The 22,339-nt window shown below is 38.9% G+C and overlaps 1 protein-coding gene across 4 annotated transcripts in view; it reads left to right on the top strand.

Annotated features, from left to right (window-relative positions):
• Window positions 1-22,339, top strand: part of ctnna2 (catenin (cadherin-associated protein), alpha 2) — a 186,107-nt gene that overhangs the window by 47,474 nt on the left and 116,294 nt on the right. For all 4 annotated transcript variants that reach the window (XM_088373553.1, XM_088373555.1, XM_088373554.1 and 1 more), the window contains 5 exons: window positions 1,199-1,394; window positions 2,154-2,320; window positions 3,955-4,074; window positions 4,319-4,585; window positions 20,663-20,866. In XM_088373553.1, the coding sequence (XP_088229679.1) occupies window positions 1,199-1,394; window positions 2,154-2,320; window positions 3,955-4,074; window positions 4,319-4,585; window positions 20,663-20,866 (954 nt within the window). The remainder of the gene's footprint in view (window positions 1-1,198; window positions 1,395-2,153; window positions 2,321-3,954; window positions 4,075-4,318; window positions 4,586-20,662; window positions 20,867-22,339) is intronic.

The following is a 22,339-nucleotide window of genomic DNA, read 5'->3' as shown; positions in this document are numbered from 1 at the left end:
AGAGTAATTTCCTACTGTTGGCAGTACTTCTACTGTTTAATGTTATGAGCAGCCAATATATTGCTTATCGCTCTACTGCTTTGTAGGATAGTTCAAGAATAAATTGCGCTCTGAAAGGACCAGGTGCACTACAAGCACTTTGTGGTGTTGCTGCTGCAAGGTATAGTGCTAAAGCAATTAAATTTGATTTCATTAACGCAGTGATTGGATGCCTTCCCTGACTATATTTACTATTTGTTTCTGCAACGTCTTCTTTGGTCATGATTAGGTGTTATCATAATGCCATGGATCGTTAACTAAATGCACCAGCGATGGTATTTTCCTCCCTTAGTTTTTTATACTCTGATGCATAACTTTTAACCTGAAATGACTCAGACTGAAATGAAAAAGTCCTCTTTAGCTCCATCCATGCAGACGTCCCCTCTCATAGTATCTGCTCAACATCATAGGAACATAACAGGAAACTTTTCCATGATTTGGAATCTAGCAATGAATCAATTAATTGATTTAATTTGCCACATAAAGTGAACTTTATCGAGCACTCATCACCAACACGGGGAAGAGTGTGTGTTGTGCAGAGGTTTGTTTTGTCTCAATAATAATGGGGTATTGATTCCAAACACGGATGGAAATAACCACACCATTGCACTTTAATGAGCTCTCTCTTGGAGCTTGAGCGTGTGTGTGTGTGTAGAGATTGTAAAAGAAATACATCATGAATTCCATTTGCTGACAAGATGAGAATGTGCTGCTAAAGCTTGTTAAAACCAACCAAGATGGAATATAACTTTATTCTTGGCCCATTTTTAGACTGAAGTCCTCAAAGAATTCAGATCATGTCTGCATGAATACAGCAGATTGTGTGCAGTGTGTGTTATCGCTCTCAGCTAGATACAGGCTGCAAAAAGGCTTTAACAAACAATGTCGAGTTTTTTTGTCATGAACTTAGCTCACAGCAAATCAGTTTGATGATGGTGTTTGTTTTTTCTGAATATGAAGTGTGTGGTATAAGGATCCCTGTGATTTTTCTGCCTCCATGCAATCGAATCCCCGCATAAAGTGATACGAGTTTAACGACACACAAATTCCTGAGTGGATCTTTGGAATGGACAATTACGACCTGAATACTCTTAAAGTACTACAAACCCTCCGGTATTGTGTCTGACTTTTTTTTCTTTCCCTCCTCTACGCTTCCTAGGTGACCACTTTGGTAAACACAAGCAACAAAGGACCGTCCAGTAAGAAAAAAGGCCGCTCCAAGAAGGCTCATGTCTTGGCAGTCTCAGTTGAGCAGGCCACTCAGAATTTCTTGGAGAAGGGAGAACAGATTGCTAAGGACAGCCAGGATCTCAAAGAGGAGCTCATTGCTGCTGTCGATGATGTCCGGAAGCAAGGTGGGCATGTTGAAGCATTGTCATGAAGTCACCTACTCAAATTTTTATTAAATAATTTTATGGACGACCTCCCCCAACATTTTGTATATTTTATTTTGATTAATTGGATTCTGTTCTCATTAACTCTGTCAGCTCATAGAGCAAATGGCCGACAGTGCAGATTTTGCCCTCATTTTCTTTCTGCTTGGTCAGCTCTGATTTTCTGTTGCAGCTTTCTAACCCGATGAATGCGTTGGCCGTCTACTTCTTTGCCATGCGTGACTAAGCTGTCACGCCAGACCAATAAGTTGAAAACGTTTACGTAACAGATTAGCAAAGCGGTATGACTTTTCAGTCAAACATATGAACGTGTAGGTGACCAATGTGCGAATCGTCTTCTCCTGATTCAGCTGGCGTTTATCTCAAGCAACATCGGTTTTATAGGATGAGATGGTCCCTGTAAAATCGCACCGTTCACCTTGCAAAGGTCATTTTGAAATGAGCACATTTAAATCTGTCGTCATGGCATCGGCCCATGTCACTGTCACATTTCCGCTCAGTTCTTGTCACTCTTAAATTATGCACATGCATCTTTTTCTTTTTTCTTTTGTTTTTTTTTTTTAACTCATCACAAAGCCAAACAGACTTGTGTCTCTTTTTTTTTTTTTTTTTAACAGTAATCCAGTCCGAAACCCCTGGTAGTCCTACGTTAAACATTTGAATGGTCTCCATTTAGTTTTGGTAACATATCCGTCTGTATTTTGTCAATTATTTTTCCAGGAGAGACCATGCGTATTGCCTCCTCAGAGTTTGCCGATGACCCCTGCTCTTCTGTGAAACGTGGCACCATGGTGAGGGCTGCCCGGGCCCTGCTGTCTGCTGTCACACGCCTGCTCATCCTCGCTGACATGGCTGACGTTATGAGGCTCCTGGCCCACCTTAAAATTGTGAGATACATCGAAAAATAAGTGTTGTTGGGCAGATGTTTATTTTAGGGGTGGCTTACTTCCCTCATGCTATCCTTTAGCATTCTCTAGGTCAGGGGTGTCAAACTTATTTTTGCTGCGGGCCGCATCATTGTCATAGTTTGCCTCAAAGGGCCATTAAATTTGTCAACCCAAATAAATGTATGAATGTCTCGTATTGTATATATAGTATAGGCTACACAACAAACTGATGAATAACTAGTTTTCAAAACAGATACTAATAAAAACGGTTCAAATATTTAAAAATGAAATATTGTAATAAAATATTAAAACACGTTTTTTTTTTAAATTAAGGGTAATAAAACTTGCTAACAATATCTCTATCTTTTTAAAAAGTGAAAAAAAAATTCACATTTTGGAATTGACATATGAATTCGATGCACAATTTGTCTTCGCGGCCACCTAAAATGATGTGGCGGGCCGTATATGGCCCCAAGGCCTTGACTTTGACACCTGTGCTCTAGGTGATTTATGTCTGGATGTTCTAAAATCTTCTACTCCTTGGCATTTGATGATCTTGTTTGTTGTTTTATGTCATCGTTTTGCTGCATAATGAGGAGATCTGAATAAGTTTGACTGTTTTTCTTTTCAATTGGCAGACATATTTTTTTTTATGAACTTCTGAGTTCATTTTGCTGCTGCCATTATGTGTGACATCATCAAGGAAGTTAGTAGCTCATTCCAGAAGAAATTGTGCAGCAAGTCATTATCACATCCACATTCCCAGATCTATTTATGAATCATGAGCAGCTCTTTTCTTTCTCTAAACAGTGGCCTCTCCATCACTTTAGTAAAGCATTATTAATCTGTAAAAAATTCTTTTGGATTCCACCCTAGCCTTCCCGTTCTTCTGTATTTTGGTTTCTAATTTGTTCAAACATCAAACCACAAGACAATACAACATTGATACCGTTTTGCCACATGTTGTATTTCATTATAAACAGGTAATTAAAAGAAAACATCCCCTAAAAAAGCAACTACTGTGAAAGAAATTGTAATTAAAGAAACCATTTTAAAACCTGAAATTACAAAAATATCTTTAGGATGTAAGGATATAAAAACACATTTTATTAGTTTAATTAAAACAAACATTGGGCTTCTTTGCTTTTTCTCTTAATCCCTTTTTCCAGATCCATTCTTGAGAGCCACAGAGGATCTTAGCTGAAGCCACCATAAGCCTTGTCATCAAAGGCCTCTTCAAAGTTATCTTTCACTTCTTTCCTTTCCATTACATTTTGTAAAGCACTTTCATTAGCGATGGAAAGGAGTCCAGAATCACAATGTGCCCACATAATGGATGGTGATTGCTGAATTGAGCCCGTTTTAAATTGCACATCTTAATGGTTATTGTCTTTTTTCCCCTAAATCCGCTTGCAATTTCATGCTGGCGGAAAATCATTTTTGTTCATTCAGCCAAATAAACGCTATAGCGTTTTTGGATGATTATGTCATTAAAATATACTGCTTAAAGCCTTGTCGAAAATGTTCTGTGAACATCAATTTATTTTGTGGGATCTATTATGTGCCCGCGTGTGTGTGTGTGTGTGTGTGTTTGTGTGTGTGTGTGCGTGCGTGTGTGTGTTTGTGTGAGACAGGTAGAGGAGGCCCTTGAGGGAGTTAAGAATGCAACCAATGAACAGGACCTGGCAAACCGCTTCAAAGAATTTGGCAAAGAGATGGTGAAGCTTAATTATGTAGCAGCCCGGAGACAGCAGGTAACTGTGCACAAAATTTTACTTCTAAAAACAAAAACATCTTTTGACTTTTGAGTAGTATTCATACGCAAAAAATCTTACATATTTTGGCTTTGAGTGTGGGGAAGGGTGGTTCCCAGTTAATTGGAGGTATAGACAAAAAACACACTCATTCTAATGAACGATTCATAAATTGTTTTATGTTCATCTTGCATGTATGTTTTGATTTTGTCTTCACTATTGTGAACTAAAACACATTCCTCAGGAACTGAAAGACCCACAGTGTCGAGATGAAATGGCCGCTGCTCGCGGGGCTCTGAAGAAGAACGCCACCATGCTGTACACCGCCTCACAGGCCTTCCTGCGCCACCCAGACGTGGCGGCTACACGTGCCAACCGGGACTACGTGTTTAAGCAAGTCCAGGAGGCCATCGGAGGCATCTCCAGCGCCGCTCAGGCCACCTCGCCTACTGACGAGAAGCACACCCATGCTTGCATCGGGGAACTGGCCGCTGCCCTCAATGAGTTTGATGTGAGTCCACTGCTTCTCTTTATGCAATCAATGCATTACATTCAAACATACTATGAACATGTATAGGATGCACACTACCATACAAAAGCAGCGTTATATCATTGATCTAAAAATTTAAATTGACAGCTTTCGAACTAAGGTACTGAAATTTTACCTAATCTTTTTTCTAAATATAGCAAATGATAATTTAATTCTCAGTGTTGAAATGGTAAACGGTAGTCGATGAAGCTCACAGATATGCTGAGGTGAGTCGTGGATTTAGGAATTGATGCTCACAAATCAATTCTTATGCTGGGAAAATCTGCAATTAATGTTCTCCAAACAGTAAGTGCAGTAAATGCTTTTATTTTGCAAGGACACCACTGGGATAGTCACAAACCAGTCATTTAATTTTGACATTTTTCAAAATTATTATGCCAACCTCAGTTTCTACTTTTTAAAATGACCCCAAAACTAGTTTGTCCTGTAGAAGCTGAGACTAAAGTGCATCAAAGCATGATACATCGCTGCCATCTAGTGTCTCAACATTGTTGGTGAGGCACTTGCAAGGACACAGCAATTTTGTATGCAGTGCGAGTGGTGGTTGAGTGTCTGCCGAATTGATTGAGATGTCCCTGATTCTCTTGTGTTAATTATCTCCCATCCTTTTTCAAACATTTTCTGAAGGTTAGGTAAGGTAGAAACTCGGTTGCTGTGTTTTGTCAAAGCAAAATCATCTGGAGTTCTTTTAAATGTACTCCTATTTTGTTTGATTGCTATGCACTATATACAAATTAATATTTTAGCAATAGATGACCCAATTCCCTTCGGATGTTCGTTAACAGCCTTTGTATTGGTGTTTAGCTGTGCTTAATTAGATACGTTAAAAAAAACAGATTCATTCAATTCAACACATTTTTCTTTTCGTTGCTATGAAATAAATACACGAAAACAAGAAATAAAAAAGTGGTGGCTTACTATTTAGCATAATTTGCTCATATTTCTGTGGTTCATAGTTTACATTTTAGATTAGTGTCTGTATTCCAGCCTTCTCACTCATTCCAAAAAAAACAAAACATTAATTGAAGACTTTAAATTAGCCATATGTGTGAATGTGTGTATGGCTGTGAGTCTAAATTAGTGCTGCCCCCACCAAATTCTACCATTCTCCCTCTTTATTTCTTAAAGTGAAATTCTGACACTTTGTATTCATGTTTTGAAAGCTTAAGTATACATTGTGTTTCATTTCTCCATCTGTCAAGATACAAAAGCAGTTTGATTTATTTCTAAACTGTTACATATCAATTTTTAAGAAAAACTAGTTTTTGCTCAACCAGCTATTTTTTTCCCCATGGCGTGTAATACTGACATCAGATCACTTATATGTTGAAATAAAACTGCGACTTTTACAAATGGAAAATACCTGCATAATTTGATTCGCTTGACAGGCAGACGGGCAGCAATTAAATGAGACAAATTGCCCTTTACTTAGCCCTCTGTGCCAGCCTGTAGCTGGTGCATGTTTAATTCCTAACTTACCACAGAGACATGACACAGACTGTGGTCAGATGCTCTTAGAATAGTAATGACCTGATACAGGAAGCTGTGACTCAAAGCTCTTGCAGTTTGTCCTTTATGCTCATGCACACCAGGTAGCTGGATATGTAAAGAGAGATTTGATACGCTATTGCAAAAAGAGACTGAGTTTATCCTCCAGCACAGTTTCTAATATTAGCGTTCAGTTTGTACAGCATCAATAAAAGAAGCACCTTTTTGCCGATGTTCAATTTGCCGGTCATGTGTACTTGGGAACAATTACGGCAAAAATAACCACAGTAAACCACAATTTCCTCTTTTCGTAGTTCTAAGGAAAGAACATTCCCGTAGACCGCTGATTTCCCTCCATTGTCTGTACTATTTTTATTTTTTTTTAAGACTGCAAGCTACCCAACAATCACAGACAAGTCAGTGGGATTATAAATGGCTTCTGTCTGCTCTTTAATTAGGGGTAGAAAACATCCCGAGGAGTCTCTTGACCCCATTTTTGCACCACAGCTAACACCATCACAAATCTGTTTTGTGTGTGGTTTTTTTTATTTTTTATTAATCCCTGGCGGCATACAAATGTGTTTACGGCGAGGTGCAGTGCGTCATATAGGCCTGTAGTAGATGGCAGCACTGTGGGATAGTCGTAGTTACTTCGGGGGGTTTAGAGTTCGAATCTCGGTCATGTGTAAAGGTTCTCCCTGGGTCTTCATAGCATTTCTCCAGCTTCCTCCCACATTCTAAAAACATGCAGTTAGATTTATATAAAATGCAAAATCAGAGGTGTCCAAATTATTGCTCGTGGGCCTTTTACATCTGGGCGGGTTTTGGCACCCATATATGTGTGTGACGTACCTGATACATTCCAATGAGTGTCAATGGACATAAATTATTCGCAAATTTATACTGTTTACAAGCTGACATGGCGCCTATTCACCACAGAGTCGTAGGTCAATGGGGGTCAACTGTAAATATATGGTTTAAAAAATCTGTTGATTAGTGTCAGAGAACCATCGAAGACAAAATGCCTCCAAAATTGCTTCCAAACATTGTAGTAGACACACCCTTGAGCAAGGCACCATTTACAACTCTTAAATCCCATAATCCGCTGTTTGTCATTCTGGTGCTACGGTATTTTGTTTATCTGAAATATCAAGCACCAATAGGTAACAGCTCTCTCTGGGATGTGTCGCAAGCAATGTTTATACCCAAAACATCCTCCAGCAAAGATTGCCATTGAGATTTGTACAACCCCCAAGTTGATTATTATTTACATATTCAGATGTTTCTAATAGGCCGCGATCTGAACGCTTATGACTCAGCTGCCAAGAATGATACGTGACACAAAGGTTATATTTTCTTTTCTTCTATAATGTAATGTTCAGATTGTGATTCATGAAGTGAAAGGGCACCATATGAATAAAACAAGGAGGTGAAAATAACCACATTTTACTTTTTTCCCTCCGCCTTTACCGACATCTAGAATTGTGTAACAGTTCAAGCTTTGCGGATATGTGTCTGTGATACAAGGAAAAGCCCTATCATGTTGGAATAAAGTCTTTATTTGGGAATTTGTGGGTGGACAGATGGAGTCGAAGCCCCGGGGGTGTGTTGGGGAAAGACAGTGTAGCATAGATTTCTTTCTAGGTTACTAACTACTACGTATTTAGCAATCTACTTTTGACATGAGTTGAGGGTACATTGAAATAAATATCACAGTATGTCCTTGCATACTGTTACGCTAGCCTTTTAATCTACTACTTTTTGTTTTCTTTAAGGAACGATCAATATCTTGCAGATGGGAATAGATTAGAGCTCACTTGTATTTACCTAGCAACTGCATTGTTCGTATGTAGGATCTACCATAATAAAAATCAGCATGATAGAATTTTAGTTCAGCCGTGAGAAGAAAACTGCTCCGTTTCTTAAAATTCGACTCTGTTCGTCTCCCCTTGTGTATTGCGTTGCTCTCTTTTGCTGAGTGAAAAGCAAATTCACAGCCCTTTTTGAGCATCATGAAACAAGAGAAAGGCTCAAGTTCGAGTTATAAAAAGCAAGCCTCTTATTCCTCTGCAGCTGCTGTCTTTTACTAGATGAACAAAGATGGGGAAAGTGTTAAATCTAACTGTGATTGCATAAAAATTGATTACCCAACACCAAATCCGCTCAGTAGGTCATTACGTTTTCTCCACCCCAAGCTATCATTCAATAATATAATATATTCAATATAGGACATTCACTATCGACATATTTGAATAATTCTCCTCATGACCGAGGTCATCGTTATGCTCCTTTTCAGGTCACATTTGCTTTTGATGGATCGTGGCAAAGCGATGGGGCTGTTTGAAGCTGTGATCCACCAGTTTATAGAATGGCCAGGAGATGGCAGTCTGGGCTTACCTTTGTCAACTCTCCATTCTCAAGTTCACCTCCCTCCTCCTGTCTTTTCCATTTTTATCCCCTTTTCCCTTAAGTCCTTAGAAACAGAGATTTAGCACTCGCTCATTCTCAGCTGAGCCAAAGTGCCTGCATCATCTTGCAGTGTTTTGCAGTATGTGTGACGGAGGCTATCTTCTGACTCTGAGATGCATGAGAGAGCCTTGAGATGTGATGACTTGTTTTCAGAGTTGTTGCCTGAAATGAGATTGACCCCTAGAGAGATGCCATCACCCCCTTGAGGAAGATCCAGTGGAATTAGCACACCTGTATGATAACCTTGTCAGCTACTATATGTGTGTGCCCAACACAGTGCAGCGTGCATGCGATGGTAGATAGTTGCTCTGAGCCTGCGGCAGAAATGAAAGATGAGCTGGATGGTTTTACAGTGCCTTTTATTTCCATCTGCTTGTCCTCTAGCTTTCTTGCTGTTGTAATTTCCGGATGCGTCTGTAACTGAAAGGTGTTTGAAAGGCTGGTGTGCTTTCATGCATTTTCCTGAGCCGTTTGGTTGTATTGTTGCATTCTCATGCAAAACTCTCCAGTATCCTCGGCACTATGTACAAGTATGTGCTCATCCTCGGTCGGCATTGGCTAACTGGATTTATATGCTCACACAATGCAACATGTACATGACAGCCAACAAACGGTGGCTCCGCATGTAAATGACTTTCTGGATGCAAGATGCAGCCGTCTGTGCAGTGACAAGTAATTGATTCTATTATTTTGAACTAAATGACATACTGAGATGTTCCTTTTTGCTGCTTGCTCTTATTTTACTTTTTTAAACGTCAGACGAGATAGGGAAGACTTATCAGTTTCTTCCTTTCTGTCAGCGCTGCTATTGTGTTTTTTTTTTTTTTTTTTGGCTGTTGTTTTGCCAGCTCCGAAAATAAAAATAGAGCAACAAAATAAGACAAAACGAATATGGTAAAAAGGCTTCTTGACAGTTGGAATGTTTGCAAAGATGCAAATGCAACAAGGTGCGGATGCATCGGAAATAAAATGTATGAGGCTTGAATTCCAAATCATATTTACAGGGTGTTAATGTTCAACATGCTGGGATGAATAGGTAAACATTACTACAGCCCACTGGCTGTGCTCTGGATGCTCCATAGCCTCCTGCCTGGGGGGGAGGATGGAAGAGGGTGTGTGTGCGTGTAGGGTGGGTTGGGACCTCGGTCATGCAGAGAGCCCTTTGTCTGCATCTACTGGGAAAAAAAAGGTGTGTGGTTGTGGCTGTTTCCCCCCACAATCTTTCACCACCCGGAAGGCTCTTGAGCAGCTGCTGTGCCGTACCGTGATGCTTGTGTGGAGGACGCTCTCCTCCACACAATTGTAGACACTCCCCAAGACAGCACTCCCCAGAAAAACAGACCTATTTCGAACAGTACTACTCCAACACTAAACGTTTGGATTTTATATTTTGGGAGAGGCCCTGATGTCTTTTGACATAACATATGTGCAGCTGAAACATTTCGAATCGCAGCCAAACCAGTTGCAGGTGACAGCTCATTAAAACTTGTTGCACACTGCAAGTGCCTTGATGTGTTAACCAGCATTATGATTGTCTCATTTTCCTCGCTTTCAGCATTCACATCAATTTATTGTGGAATTGCAATTTCTGTTGTTAATGCATATTGAGATGAATTTATTCATCTGGTTATATATGACAAGGGCACACATATTGCTTGGGGTTTTCATGGTTAGTGTATGCATTGTAAATGGAGAGCGGTGACTGAGTCACATTTCTTTTCTTTTATCGCAATCTCACAGAGGCAATGCAAATTAATCAATCTGCAGTCACAATGTGGATTCACTCTCACTCACTCACTCACTCACTCACTCACTCACTCACTCACTCACTCACTCACTCACTCACTCACTCACTCACTCACTCACTCACTCACTCACTCACTCACTCACTCACTCACTCACTCACTCAGAGTCATAAATATTAGGGACTTCGAGATAGTTCTTGTTTGCAGATCTTGCAAATCATCTGCAATCAATTATAGGCTGAATTCTGAAATGTCCAGACATCACCAGATGCTGGATTTCATCCCCAGTGATGTTCTGCTATGCCTCTACTGCACCTGTTTTCATTTGTTGGTTTTTCTTAAGGCATTTTCACTTCGGTCTTGTCTTCAGCAAGTGAAATGTGTGCTCAGGTCAAGTGATTGACTTGGGCATTGCGTAACATTCCACTTCTTTGGCTTAAAGTTGCTTCAAGTCGTTGTCCATCTGCACTGTGACGCACCTTCCAATGAGTTCTGAAATGTTTGGCCGGTCTGAGCAGCTAATATTGCCCAAAACACTTCAGAATTCATCATGCTGCTTTTGTAGCGTTCACATCATCATTAACTACAAGGGAACCAGTTCCATTGGCAGCGACGTATGCCCATCTGGCCATGAAACAGCTGAGCAGCCAATTGTCCGCGACTTTTGGCTCTTTTAAAAATTGGGAATCACATTTACAAACTTTTATAATTGTTACACTGTTAGCCTGATTTGAATGTAAAAACTCTCAAATTCAAGATGAAAGTCTGCAATTAAAGCACATTTCATTTTGAATCTATTGTGTTGGTTTTGAAAGCCAAAAAGACACAATTACTGTATTTTTCGAACCATAAGGCGCACTGGATTATTAAAATCAGCTTTATTGGCCAAGGAATTTGACTATTCATCAATTGATCCATATATAAGGCGCTCTGCATTATGAGGTGCAGTTTTTTTTTAGTACATTTTAAGTTTTGAAGTGCGCCTAATAGTACGGAAAATACGGTATGCCCCTATATTCATTGATCTGACTGTACACTAGCTTCACATCAGAAATCACAACATAAGAGTATTACATCTGAACCATTCATGCTTCTTAGGGAAAAAAATAGAACGTGGAGAGATGCACAACCATGTGGTTAAGACACACTAAAAACAACCCAGCAAGTGTTATGCATGGATAGATGCACCTGGCAAACAAAATATGAATAGAAGGAGTCATCTGAAATAATGAGAGATGGCCAAGGGCGAAAGAAACATCGGTTCGCTTATTGTTGTACAGTAATTAGCTTTTGCCTCTCTCTCTGATACAAATAGCATTATACGGGCGAGCTACAAGAGTTGAGTCACTGGTGAACAAGAATCAGAGTTCCATGCAAGTTTTAATTGGAGTTCATAGCCTTAAGGCCGATTCTTTACTAGCATCTTTTTTTAAGATCTGTTTGCATTTTTTTTTTTTTTGCTAGAATAGGCTTAGAGATGTTTGACTTTTGCTTAACAGTTTAATTTACCTAATTTTTTAATCATAAAGTATCACGTGCTTGTTTATAATAATATGGTGAAAGAAATGTTCTGTATTTTAGCTAAAACTAAGGATTTAGATTACAATTTAAACCAATCTGACAATTACATAATACACAAATACTTCAGTACATTGTGTAAGTAATGTAACCAAAGTAAACTATTGGTAATTCTACATCCCCATGTGGAGTCTAGAATGGAATACATTAAGATCATTTTCTATTGTAGACATTCTGGGATTTAATCCATAATTTAAACTCAGATGATGACAACTCCTTTAGAACTTTCTAAAGTAGTTTGGGAGACTAATTCTTAAATTTTACTACAACAATTACAGACATTGGTGGGTGGGGCACATTAGCCTTCTGCTGCTCTCTCCGGACATGAATTGCTGCGTTCCATCATTTCGATTAATTGTTGATCTTTAACTATCTTTTGGCAATTTTTAGAAATTTCTGTGGAAATTCTGCAAGACAATACAATCCAGTACATTTAAAGACTTTATTTGTACACTATTTACTTCCAGAAGCAAGTAATAATTGTCACCGAATCTTTCTGTCTGCATGGTGCCAAACTGCTGCTCAGAAAATTCATTATGTTTTGCAAATATTTGTGCAAACCTGTCATCGATCAAGAAAGACAATGTTCAACATCTCTCATTTGTTTGGTCTTTGAAATCTGTTGTAGCCATTATTTATAAAAATAAAGAACATAACTAGCGCAAAAGTGTGAAAAACGTTAATCATTGTGAAACATAAGATAAAATCACGAGCTAAATTTGATAACTGATGTGCTTAGCAACTAGGTAGTCAACTCGTGGCAAGCGTGAAAATCGGACTGCTGGGACAATTATGATGCATCCCCAGAGGTTTCTATTGAAAATATGCCAAGTCTCACCTACACTCATGATTTGATCATTTCAAGGTCACAGTGGATCGTTGATGTATTTAATGTGGATAGCTCCTCTTACCATTTAATGAGTTGTTGCCTCGCTGATTATGTCAAATCAGCATTTCTTTCATTGTCAAATCTTCAACTGCCTCGATGCCTGCCTCGCTGGCATTATATCTTTATCGTGTTAGTTCCACGTCTTGAACTCTTATCCCTTTTCCAGTCTTTTACATCGTGTAATACGTGCATTGTTTCCACTGCATTTCCGTGCATTTCACTCACATTCAACTTCAATGGAAGGCAAAAGCATATAAGTCATGGCTCAAGGCTTTAAGCCTCATGCAGACGTACTGTATGCTCATCTTAAAACATGCCATGAGAAGATGATCAACTTCCACCCTTCCTTGGCAATAACACTGGCTGGCTGTTCCCAACCTACATCTTTTTGCATATTCACACGATTCACATTTTCCTACTTGTTTCAAAATTAAAATTCATTTAAATCATTCGAGACCATTCTGTTGTCTGTCAACTTGTGTGGACATCATTTTGGCCTTAAAGTTGCCTTGGTACCCCAAGTGTGGAATAAGGGCAATGTTGAATGGCCTGCTCTCAAATTTATTGCAAGTCCTTCTCCTCACTGTTAGTGATGCGTGAACCTTTAATTGTATTAAACACTAATTCACCGGGGTGTTCTCGTTCTTCAGTCGGGTTGTACTGATGAAGTGGTTCATGTAGTGCTGCTGTTCTCAATGACTTTGGACATATCAGATAGTAAGACTTTATTCATCCCACACCTGGAAAAAAATATTCATTTTAATATTTGAAATGAAATTTACATGTGACAGCAGCTGGACAAAAAAAAAATAACAGATCAAATCCACCAATTAGTCAAATAATAAAAATCCACGGAACTCACAACCTGGCAAGGGTATCAATCATTTTTGGCTTAACTGCTTTTCTGTCTGTTGCTATCGTTGTTATGTCACATTGAATGAATACATTTATTAGCGTGTACTCATTTCCCCTTGAATCTGGAACAGTATTCCTTTCTTGGTTCACGCACCATTGTTCCATAAAGTTCTGAACTGTAGAAATCTGTAAATTCATTTATGCATGGCACACACAAATACACATGAATGCGCACACACCCGCACATCTATATTTTATTAACAAGCCACCCACATGTCTGGACTCTTGTTCAATAATGTTATAAATTGCTTAGGGCTAATTACGCAAGATAACACTTTATAAATTGAAATTTAGTTTACTTGCTAATATTCATCTACGTTTAGCCATGGGCTCTTCAAAAAACATATGACATTTAAGTCTTTATAATGTACATTGTTTGCACCATTCCAAACTTTCTGTAAAAGTTGAATGTATTTATATGAAGATATTTGCGACAAGCATATTAAGCAATGTTGTCCCATTGTTGGTGCTTCTATTGCACAGAAATATTCTCCATTTTTTATTAAGAGAATATGTTTCTGAAGGCTCAGAAGCTACAGCAGTGTGCTGGTTTTGAGCACAGCTGAATTTGAGAAATAAGGAAAAGAGCGATGAGCGTTAGATTATTGGGAGGCTAAGAGGGAACATCTAGAAGAATGAGAGTGTTGAAAAGGTGGTTGTGGCTACAATTTTGAGGTTATCGCTTTGCAAGGTAGGGAGGCATAAAAAATAAATTGCAAGCATATTCATATTCAAATTAGACACTTCTTGCCTGCTTTCCAATTATGATGGAAGTATGCATCTGTCAAAGGAAACTGCACAAAACTGATGAATATTTCTGGCTGGTCAGAGTAAACATGTTTTTTTATTTTTTATTATTTTTCTGTTGGTTTTCACCGCAAGGGGTATTTATTATTTTGACTGAAATTATTTTTGACTGAATACTGAATTTATTATTGGTGTTGACGTATCACTGCTTTAGCCAAACGGCATAGTACAATGACCCAAGTAATAATAATAATTATAATAATAATAGAATTGCCATATTGTCAGACCTCTTTGCATTTTGCTTTGAAGGTTCCTTTGTATTTGGAACAAAACCAATTTGTAACTGTGTTGGGATTATATACAAGTCTGCATAAACAAACAGGGCTATTAGTCTAGTTTTGCACAATGTCATTGTGTTTATTATGTATTACTAAAGTCTTATCCTTTTTAGATGCATTTAGAGTTCTGCTTCTTGGTAAGTACAGCAGTCTACAGACTAAAATGAATTGAAATGTTATTTAGTTTTTATTGTCATGTTACATATTCACTGTTGTTTTATTGCAGGTATAGTAATGAAGTGAGATATAACGTAAATACAGTGACAACTCGCCCCACTGTGTTTTGCTTATTCTAAGAGGCTATGTTCACGCTAACGAATGAGGAGGGCAGACAGCTAACGTGGAATCTCTTTAAAAGGAGTTTCCCTGATATGTTTCAATACATTGGCATTAGGTCTCAAGGCAAAGTCGACATTTATTTTCCATGTCATGACTACCTTGGCACTCCCATGCTTGCATTTATATGAATGTTACAGTTTTTTTTTAAAGCTGAGTTCCAGCATCGGCCTGAATCATTTTTACGTGCAGCTTGAGGCAGGAGACATCATAACCCCACTCTCACCACACTCCACAGTCCTCTCTCTTATATTCCACTTATTCGGATGTTGTCAGATAAGGCCTGGAGTTCAGACCACCGCACAGGACAACAGTCTCGGCGTAATAATGTGCTCTCCTTGCCAGCCTTCCGTAGTATCGCCTTTTCGTGACAACATTTGTATAGTTTTAATCCATGTGTAAATCAATTTAAGTCGTTACCAATGACATAAAGATAAACCAAAACAAAAACAGTGTGACTCGTTTGCATTAGGTCAAAGTACTGTACCGCGATCGTTGATTGAAACATACTTCTGTACATACAGCCCATAGAAAATATTCCAGAACATATTTCTTGGCTCAGCTGGCAAAATTCTGCGTGTCAAGAAATTCCTTTCCTCAAATTCTAAGCACAAGGGAGCACTTGATAAAATCCATTTAGACAAAGAGTGAAAACCTGTGCTTGGAAAAATTTCTGTCCTCAAGTGCTAAGCACAAGGCAGCGGTGGATCAAATCCTTCTTGAAGACAAACTAATGTTGCCGCCAGGAGAAAACTCTCGTCTCTTTCAACACTTTTTGATTCACACTCTAACTGGGGTCACCAACATGGTGCCCACCGGCCCCAGGTAGCTTTGAGGACCATGAGTAGCCAGCAGGCCTGTTCTAAATATATAGCTCACCAGTGTTGTTATTCTAAAAACATACCAGTGAGCTGAATGTAATTTTTGGTTGCTATTCTGTTTTAAATAACACATGCGTTGGCAATTTTGGAAAGGACAACATTTTTTTAAAACGGTTTACCTGTGGCTTTCTACCTGGTTTGTCGGATACACGGTCCTAAAACATTGGCACACTTCCTGTCAAATGTTTTTTGGCTGAATGGGTGGATGGATAAGTGCAGCTCTGTGAAGTCTTGGCTCATAGGCTACTTTACATCTGGATTGGTCACAATACAGGCAAACACGGACCCTCAAATGTCTGTGTTCGGCTGAGTCTTCGCCCACTGAGCTGTTTTGCTTTCTCTCCTACTTTCATTTGCTGACGTAAGGACAAAGCAGAGTGAGACGAAACAATGGCATTGTCGATCACTGCAGGCATTGATTTTTCTGGCATTGGCTTAGAAAGAAGTTGGCATCAGAACTCCACCGTCCGCCCTATTTCATCTTCTCGTAAGCAGTTGTCTAACCAGTTGGAAAGATAAATGTACTCTTCCGTTCCAGCAGTCTTTACCTGTGCTGCCAGTTCATCTTTGAGGAGTGGGTATAATCCCCACCAGTGTATGCCTCAGTTATTTTTGTGATGGAAAACCCTCGACACTTTAGTGAGGAAGGTTTCTAGAGAGCAGAGACACTGGATTACAATTGCTTACTGCCAGACAGCTGCCTTACCTGATACCAAACTCGCGATGACGTCTGCAGTGCCTCTATCCAGAGCATACCTCAATTGATACATTAACTGCAGACAGCATCCAGGAGCTCATGTGGTAAATGCTCGTGCTGTCCCATTAACTGGCCTTGATATTCTGAAGTCTCGTGAAAAAAATCTGTGACTCTTTTTTTTTTTTTTGACTGGAAAAGTCTTAGGGTGGTGTACCGCCGAATCTTGGACCCCAAAACAACTGCGCTATAGTACAGTAGTCTCGGAAGGCAATGACGACAAACAACGGACAGACAGGGAAATAGTCAAGCAATTATACAAACTTATTGATAGTATGCATATTAATTCATTTTTATTGAATTTTTACATGCAAAATTAATTCAATCACTATGGCTTGGCTCTTTTTTTACCGCTTTTCTTATTTAACCATAGGGAAGGGCATGTGTGAAGGACATAATTTGTTTTTTGTCCAGTGTAAAACACCAGAGATGGGGTTTGTCACGCTGGGTGAGATAACACGACTTGTGATATTGCATTTTTCCTTCTCCAACAGCTATTGCTGGGAGGTCAATAGGTGGCAGACAAGTATCAATAATTTTCCTACTGCAGTCTTGGTTCAGGTGTGAAGGCAACTACTGTGTTAGCCAATTTTAAAATAGCTATCACAATTCTCACACAAGATGAGGCAACCTTCATCTGTTATAGCCTCCAAAAAGTTTAAGATTGATATGCACGTCCTTGTGCTTCAATCCAATGTTTTTTGTTGTGAAAAGGACCCATAACCTACCACTTGTGAATCTCTCAGAGCGACGTAAAACCTTGAGCTGTGCACTAAATGCTCTTGTCTTAATAACTGTTGTAGTCGTCTATTGAGCTTGAGTAATCTGTTTGTTGAAATAGTTCAAAGTGAGAATTCCACAAAGATTATTTTCTCATTATATCCATTAGACTGTGACTATACAGATATATGGCACCATGTATGAGATCTTTGGGAACAACAATATATTCTATCTCACAAAACTTCTGGTACAGTGAGCTTTAAAGAATTAAATGTGCATATAGTAATTCGCTTCAACCTTGGCATGTTGTGATAGTCATTCCAAAAGAATGCCAGTACCCAGATAACACTACATACAAAGGCCCTCGATTTAATCTCGATACCCCCATCTGTGAGACAGACATGCTAGCCAAATCCTTACACCACAAAATATTGTTCATCTAAAATAAACAAATGCTTCAATCTCACTTAACAATGCAGATGGACCAGATGACCCAAAGCAAGAACAACCAAAAGTTTTTACAGGCAAAAAGTGACCTCTTCTGCAATGGGCAAGTCAGTCACATTACCTGAATCTGATTCAACATGTATTTCACTTGCTGAGGACAAAACTGAAAGAAAAATGCTCAAAGAACAGCAGGAACTGAGGACAGCTGGAGCTGAGGCCTGGCAGAGCATCACCAGAGCCAAAACTCAGCGTCTGGTGATATCCATTGGTTTGAGACTTCAGGCTTTCCTTGATTGCAAAGGATGGAAGCATTACATTTAATAGTGTAACATGACACAAGCACATATTCTACTGATGCAATATGATTCAGTTCATCCCATTTCTCATCAAATAGCAATGTTTTTGGCCACTTGCACATCAAAAGATCCAAAGAGCCATTACCTGATAGTTGAGAATGTCTAGTGCAGTCTGGCAAACTCCGGATTATATTAAACACAATGCTCCCATCCACTTTTTTAAGCAAAGCACCGAGTTGTTATTGCAGGGTTGTTTCCACGAGTACAGATATACTTTAGTGCATCACAGTTTGTCAAACAGTTTTTCAAATACATACAAACATACATTGAAGCGAAGGCACTTTGACTGTTTATATTTGTGCAAGTTTCAGCAAGAACCCGTTAAATCAGTATTTTGTCTGCTACAAGTGTTTGTTTCTTTTTGACAAAAATAGTTGTTTTACTCAACAGGAATAATGAGTACCCATAGAGAATTTTAGTTTCTCAGCAAACGTTGACTGGCCTGCTTGGAGTTATACAACGCAATTATTATTTTTTTTCTTCTTCAAGTAGCACGTTTTCTATGGGGGATAGAACTTTGTAACTACCTAATGTATTTGAACCGGAAACAGTTAGCACAATGGGGTTTTCACTCACTATTTTCAGAAAACACAATTTTTAGCTTAAATTCCTGCTGTGCTTCCTCTTACTAATTAATGCGGTCACCCATCTCTTTGCTCTAGTTGTATCTTCCGTCTGAATTAAAGATTCAACAATGCCTTACATTTGAATTTTAAGGGGATATTTGTGTTGCATATTTAACCCTCAGAGGAAAATGACTTGCATTGGTACATGCCTATCTTAACTTTATGCGCAGCACGAAGCCACTTTATACTTTATGTAACGTCCCGCTACTGTATTCTTTTATTCATAGCCATGCGCTTCATGTTGCCCTGATCGTTCAAAACCTTTCTTCAACTTAATGATTTTCTGACAAATGTAATTTGTCATTGTGTCTTTTTAATTGAGCCTGACAGTCATTTTCTTTTTCTCAATCAACATGTTTTAGTCACCGGCGTAGTTGAGGCTTTGTTCCTACTGCTTGCACATACAAAACAAAAGTGCTTGTATTTGAATATTTCCCGGTGCAGGACAGGCCATTATATATTTTACTAATTTACATAAATGAAACGTTTGATTCAGCTCATATGTAGACTCACTGTTAATGCTGAGTCTATATTTTCTTATCTAGTCTGTACAATATGTGAAGCTTTTCAAAGACGTGATTTTCACTCTGTGACATTTACAGTGCCTGGGTAATGTTAGTTCATCTAAAGGGAGGTCATATAAATGGCCTGAATGTTTACAGGGCAAAAAAAGATTCTGATTCTACCAACTGTCAAACTATTTAAATCGTACGGGGCGCTTTGTCTAGAATAATGGTGAGAGACTACTCTGACTAGTTGGTAAAAACACAATGCAATATCTTGTGGGTGTCTTTTAATTGTTATGAAATGACTTTACCCGTTTTCTGAAGCTGAGTCATGATTCGTCGTTACCAGAGCCCTAAACAACTACTGTATGATGTCATTTTCAGTGGACAGCAAATTGCAAAATGGGTGCCCCCTAAGTTCGGAAAAATCGGATGGTTTTTGCTGCTTAATTCAAATCCCAAAATTGCAATATTAATCATAATATCATGGTTAGACTAGCTTAGAACATATTATTGTAAATACAATTTGGGGTTGATGCGCCCTTTAAACATTGCTGTGCTCTTGAAACTGCATACTCTTCGAAGTATGTCAAAACAAATATGTATAAAACAAGTATAAAATCAAAGAGATGTTATGACATAATTGAGATGCTCGAAGGTACAATGTAAATTTCCTTTCTGCATTAATCACACGTTTATTGATTGTGACGTTAAAAATCTCACATTGCAGAAGGGCGAAGTGACAATATAAATGGTTTCATGGTTCTCTGATAGAGAAGTACCCGAGCTATTGCCAATTACCTTGACAACCTCCCGGCCGTCGTCAATCAAGCTTTTTCTAATCTTTCTACCCCAACTATTCTGCATGCCCTATGATAATTGGTACCTGACATCATGCTTGAATAACAATGGAATCAAGGCCTCCGGGGATGTTCTCACTAGGCCTTCATGTTCGTTTCTTCTTTACAGCTTTCATTCTTCAGGTCCTCTGTGTATTAGGCTTTGGCTTGTTCCCTTCGGAAAGCTCTAATATCTGGTGTAGATGTGAACGCAGAGATAACAATTTCACAAATATACCATAAAAAATCAGGATCAACAAATGTTTTGCAAATTTCTTTCTCAGGATACACACACATTCAATTTTTTATACTGTTCGTACAGTATTTTTGCATGATCCATTGCTCTTACCCTCTCCATTGATTAAAACATCCAAGTGAATACTTTTCTCTTTTTGCTTTTCCAGAACAAAATAATCTTGGACCCTTTGACGTTCAGCGAAGCTCGTTTCCGCCCATCTTTGGAGGAGCGCTTAGAGAGCATTATCAGTGGTGCCGCATTAATGGCAGACTCATCGTGCACACGTGATGACCGACGCGAACGCATCGTGGCTGAGTGCAATGCTGTTCGACAGGCCCTCCAAGACTTGCTGAGCGAGTACATGAACAATGTAAGTGTTGCCAGATTTCTTTCCCATTCAATTTTGTCTATAAAGCGATAAATGTCTGTCATCACAGCTTGATAGCATAGCACAGTATTTAAGTTTTGATTCTGAAATTCAACTCATTCAGTTGCTTTTTTTGTCATTTAGGAAAGGCAAATTCATACAGTTTAACTTCACTGCTCTTCACTTAGTGTTCCTTAATAAGATTTTTTCGCTCAATGAAATTGTCAATAGATAGAGACAGAGTGCATTTATATGCAGCCTCACCGGATGGAAACACAATTCCCCACTCTCTATTGACTTAATATTGGACGAGGTTCCTTTTTCACCTTGTCTGCAAGTAGAGAACTAAAGAATCCAAAACATTGCAGGGTGTTGGGATGTACCGTTTGAGTGGTAACAAAAGCAAAGTTTTAGTTTATAGCTACAAAAAGTTAAATATTCTGATGCTGCTTGCTGTGACTGTGATATACATAGTATGTGTATATGCATATAAATGTATATTTGGATACACACACACACACACACATATATTTGTATTTCAAAACATGTAATGTAGATATTCAACTCTGTACTATGAATATGATGCCAACAGTCAGTGCTACTTACAGTATTGATTGTGCTTTATTTCAAACAAGCATGGCAATATTGTAAGACATTATTAATGGTAATAAGAAATGTAAGCAACCACTTCCACGTTTTTTTCAGTCGCACCTAGCATCCAAAGGCAGCATTATTTTTTTTTTTGTAGGAAGCTTGAACCAAAGCACAAGGTTAATCAATGTGGTAGCTGGCCATAAATTAGGTTCAAGTGACAGCAGAATGTCCATACCTGTCTTAGCTGCTGGTGATCTGTGATTGGTGACAGCATGCCCGGCTCCCTGGCTGGTGCTGAATCATCAGGAGCAGCTGATTTAGTTACGGCAGCTCAGACAGGGCCAATCTATCAATTGATCTAGGGAGTAATGCATTACCAGCCTGGGTCAAGGAAGCTTGGGCAGAATATAGCCATAGCCAGAAGCCATGGCAGGTAAAAGGGGTAACTGGGCAGCTCTGTGAGCAGTACCGAGAACGATTTAGGGAGTGTGATATTGAGCACACTCATCTCACTGTTAGCTGGATGTGGCACATAAAACCAAACATGGGTGGTGCGGTAGGCCAATCATTAGGGGAAGATGAATGGCCTTTATTTTTTCCCTCGGTCCCACTGGAAGTTGCCATGCAGAATGCTCATCCAACAATCAAAGTGGCTTACTTAATGCAGTCACAGTGTGTGTTGTTGTGTTTATGCTGCCTTCATGACACTCCAAGTATGAAAATTAGATCTTCGTGACAAAGCATAAATGGAGGCCACAAGTGAATATGTGAAAGAAATGGTTGGCCCTGACCAAATATTTCTCGGGTTCTCAAGATGCAAGTGCTTTTTAGACAGTTTTAAATCTGTTAAAAGTGCACTTCCATTCGGTGAACTTGCAATTT

The sequence above is a fragment of the Syngnathus floridae genome, chromosome 4, assembly GCF_059516105.1.
Source record: "Syngnathus floridae isolate MCC-2025c chromosome 4, RoL_Sflo_1.0, whole genome shotgun sequence".
Lineage (NCBI taxonomy): Eukaryota > Metazoa > Chordata > Actinopteri > Syngnathiformes > Syngnathidae > Syngnathus > Syngnathus floridae.
This window is presented reverse-complemented; position numbering and strand designations above follow the sequence as displayed.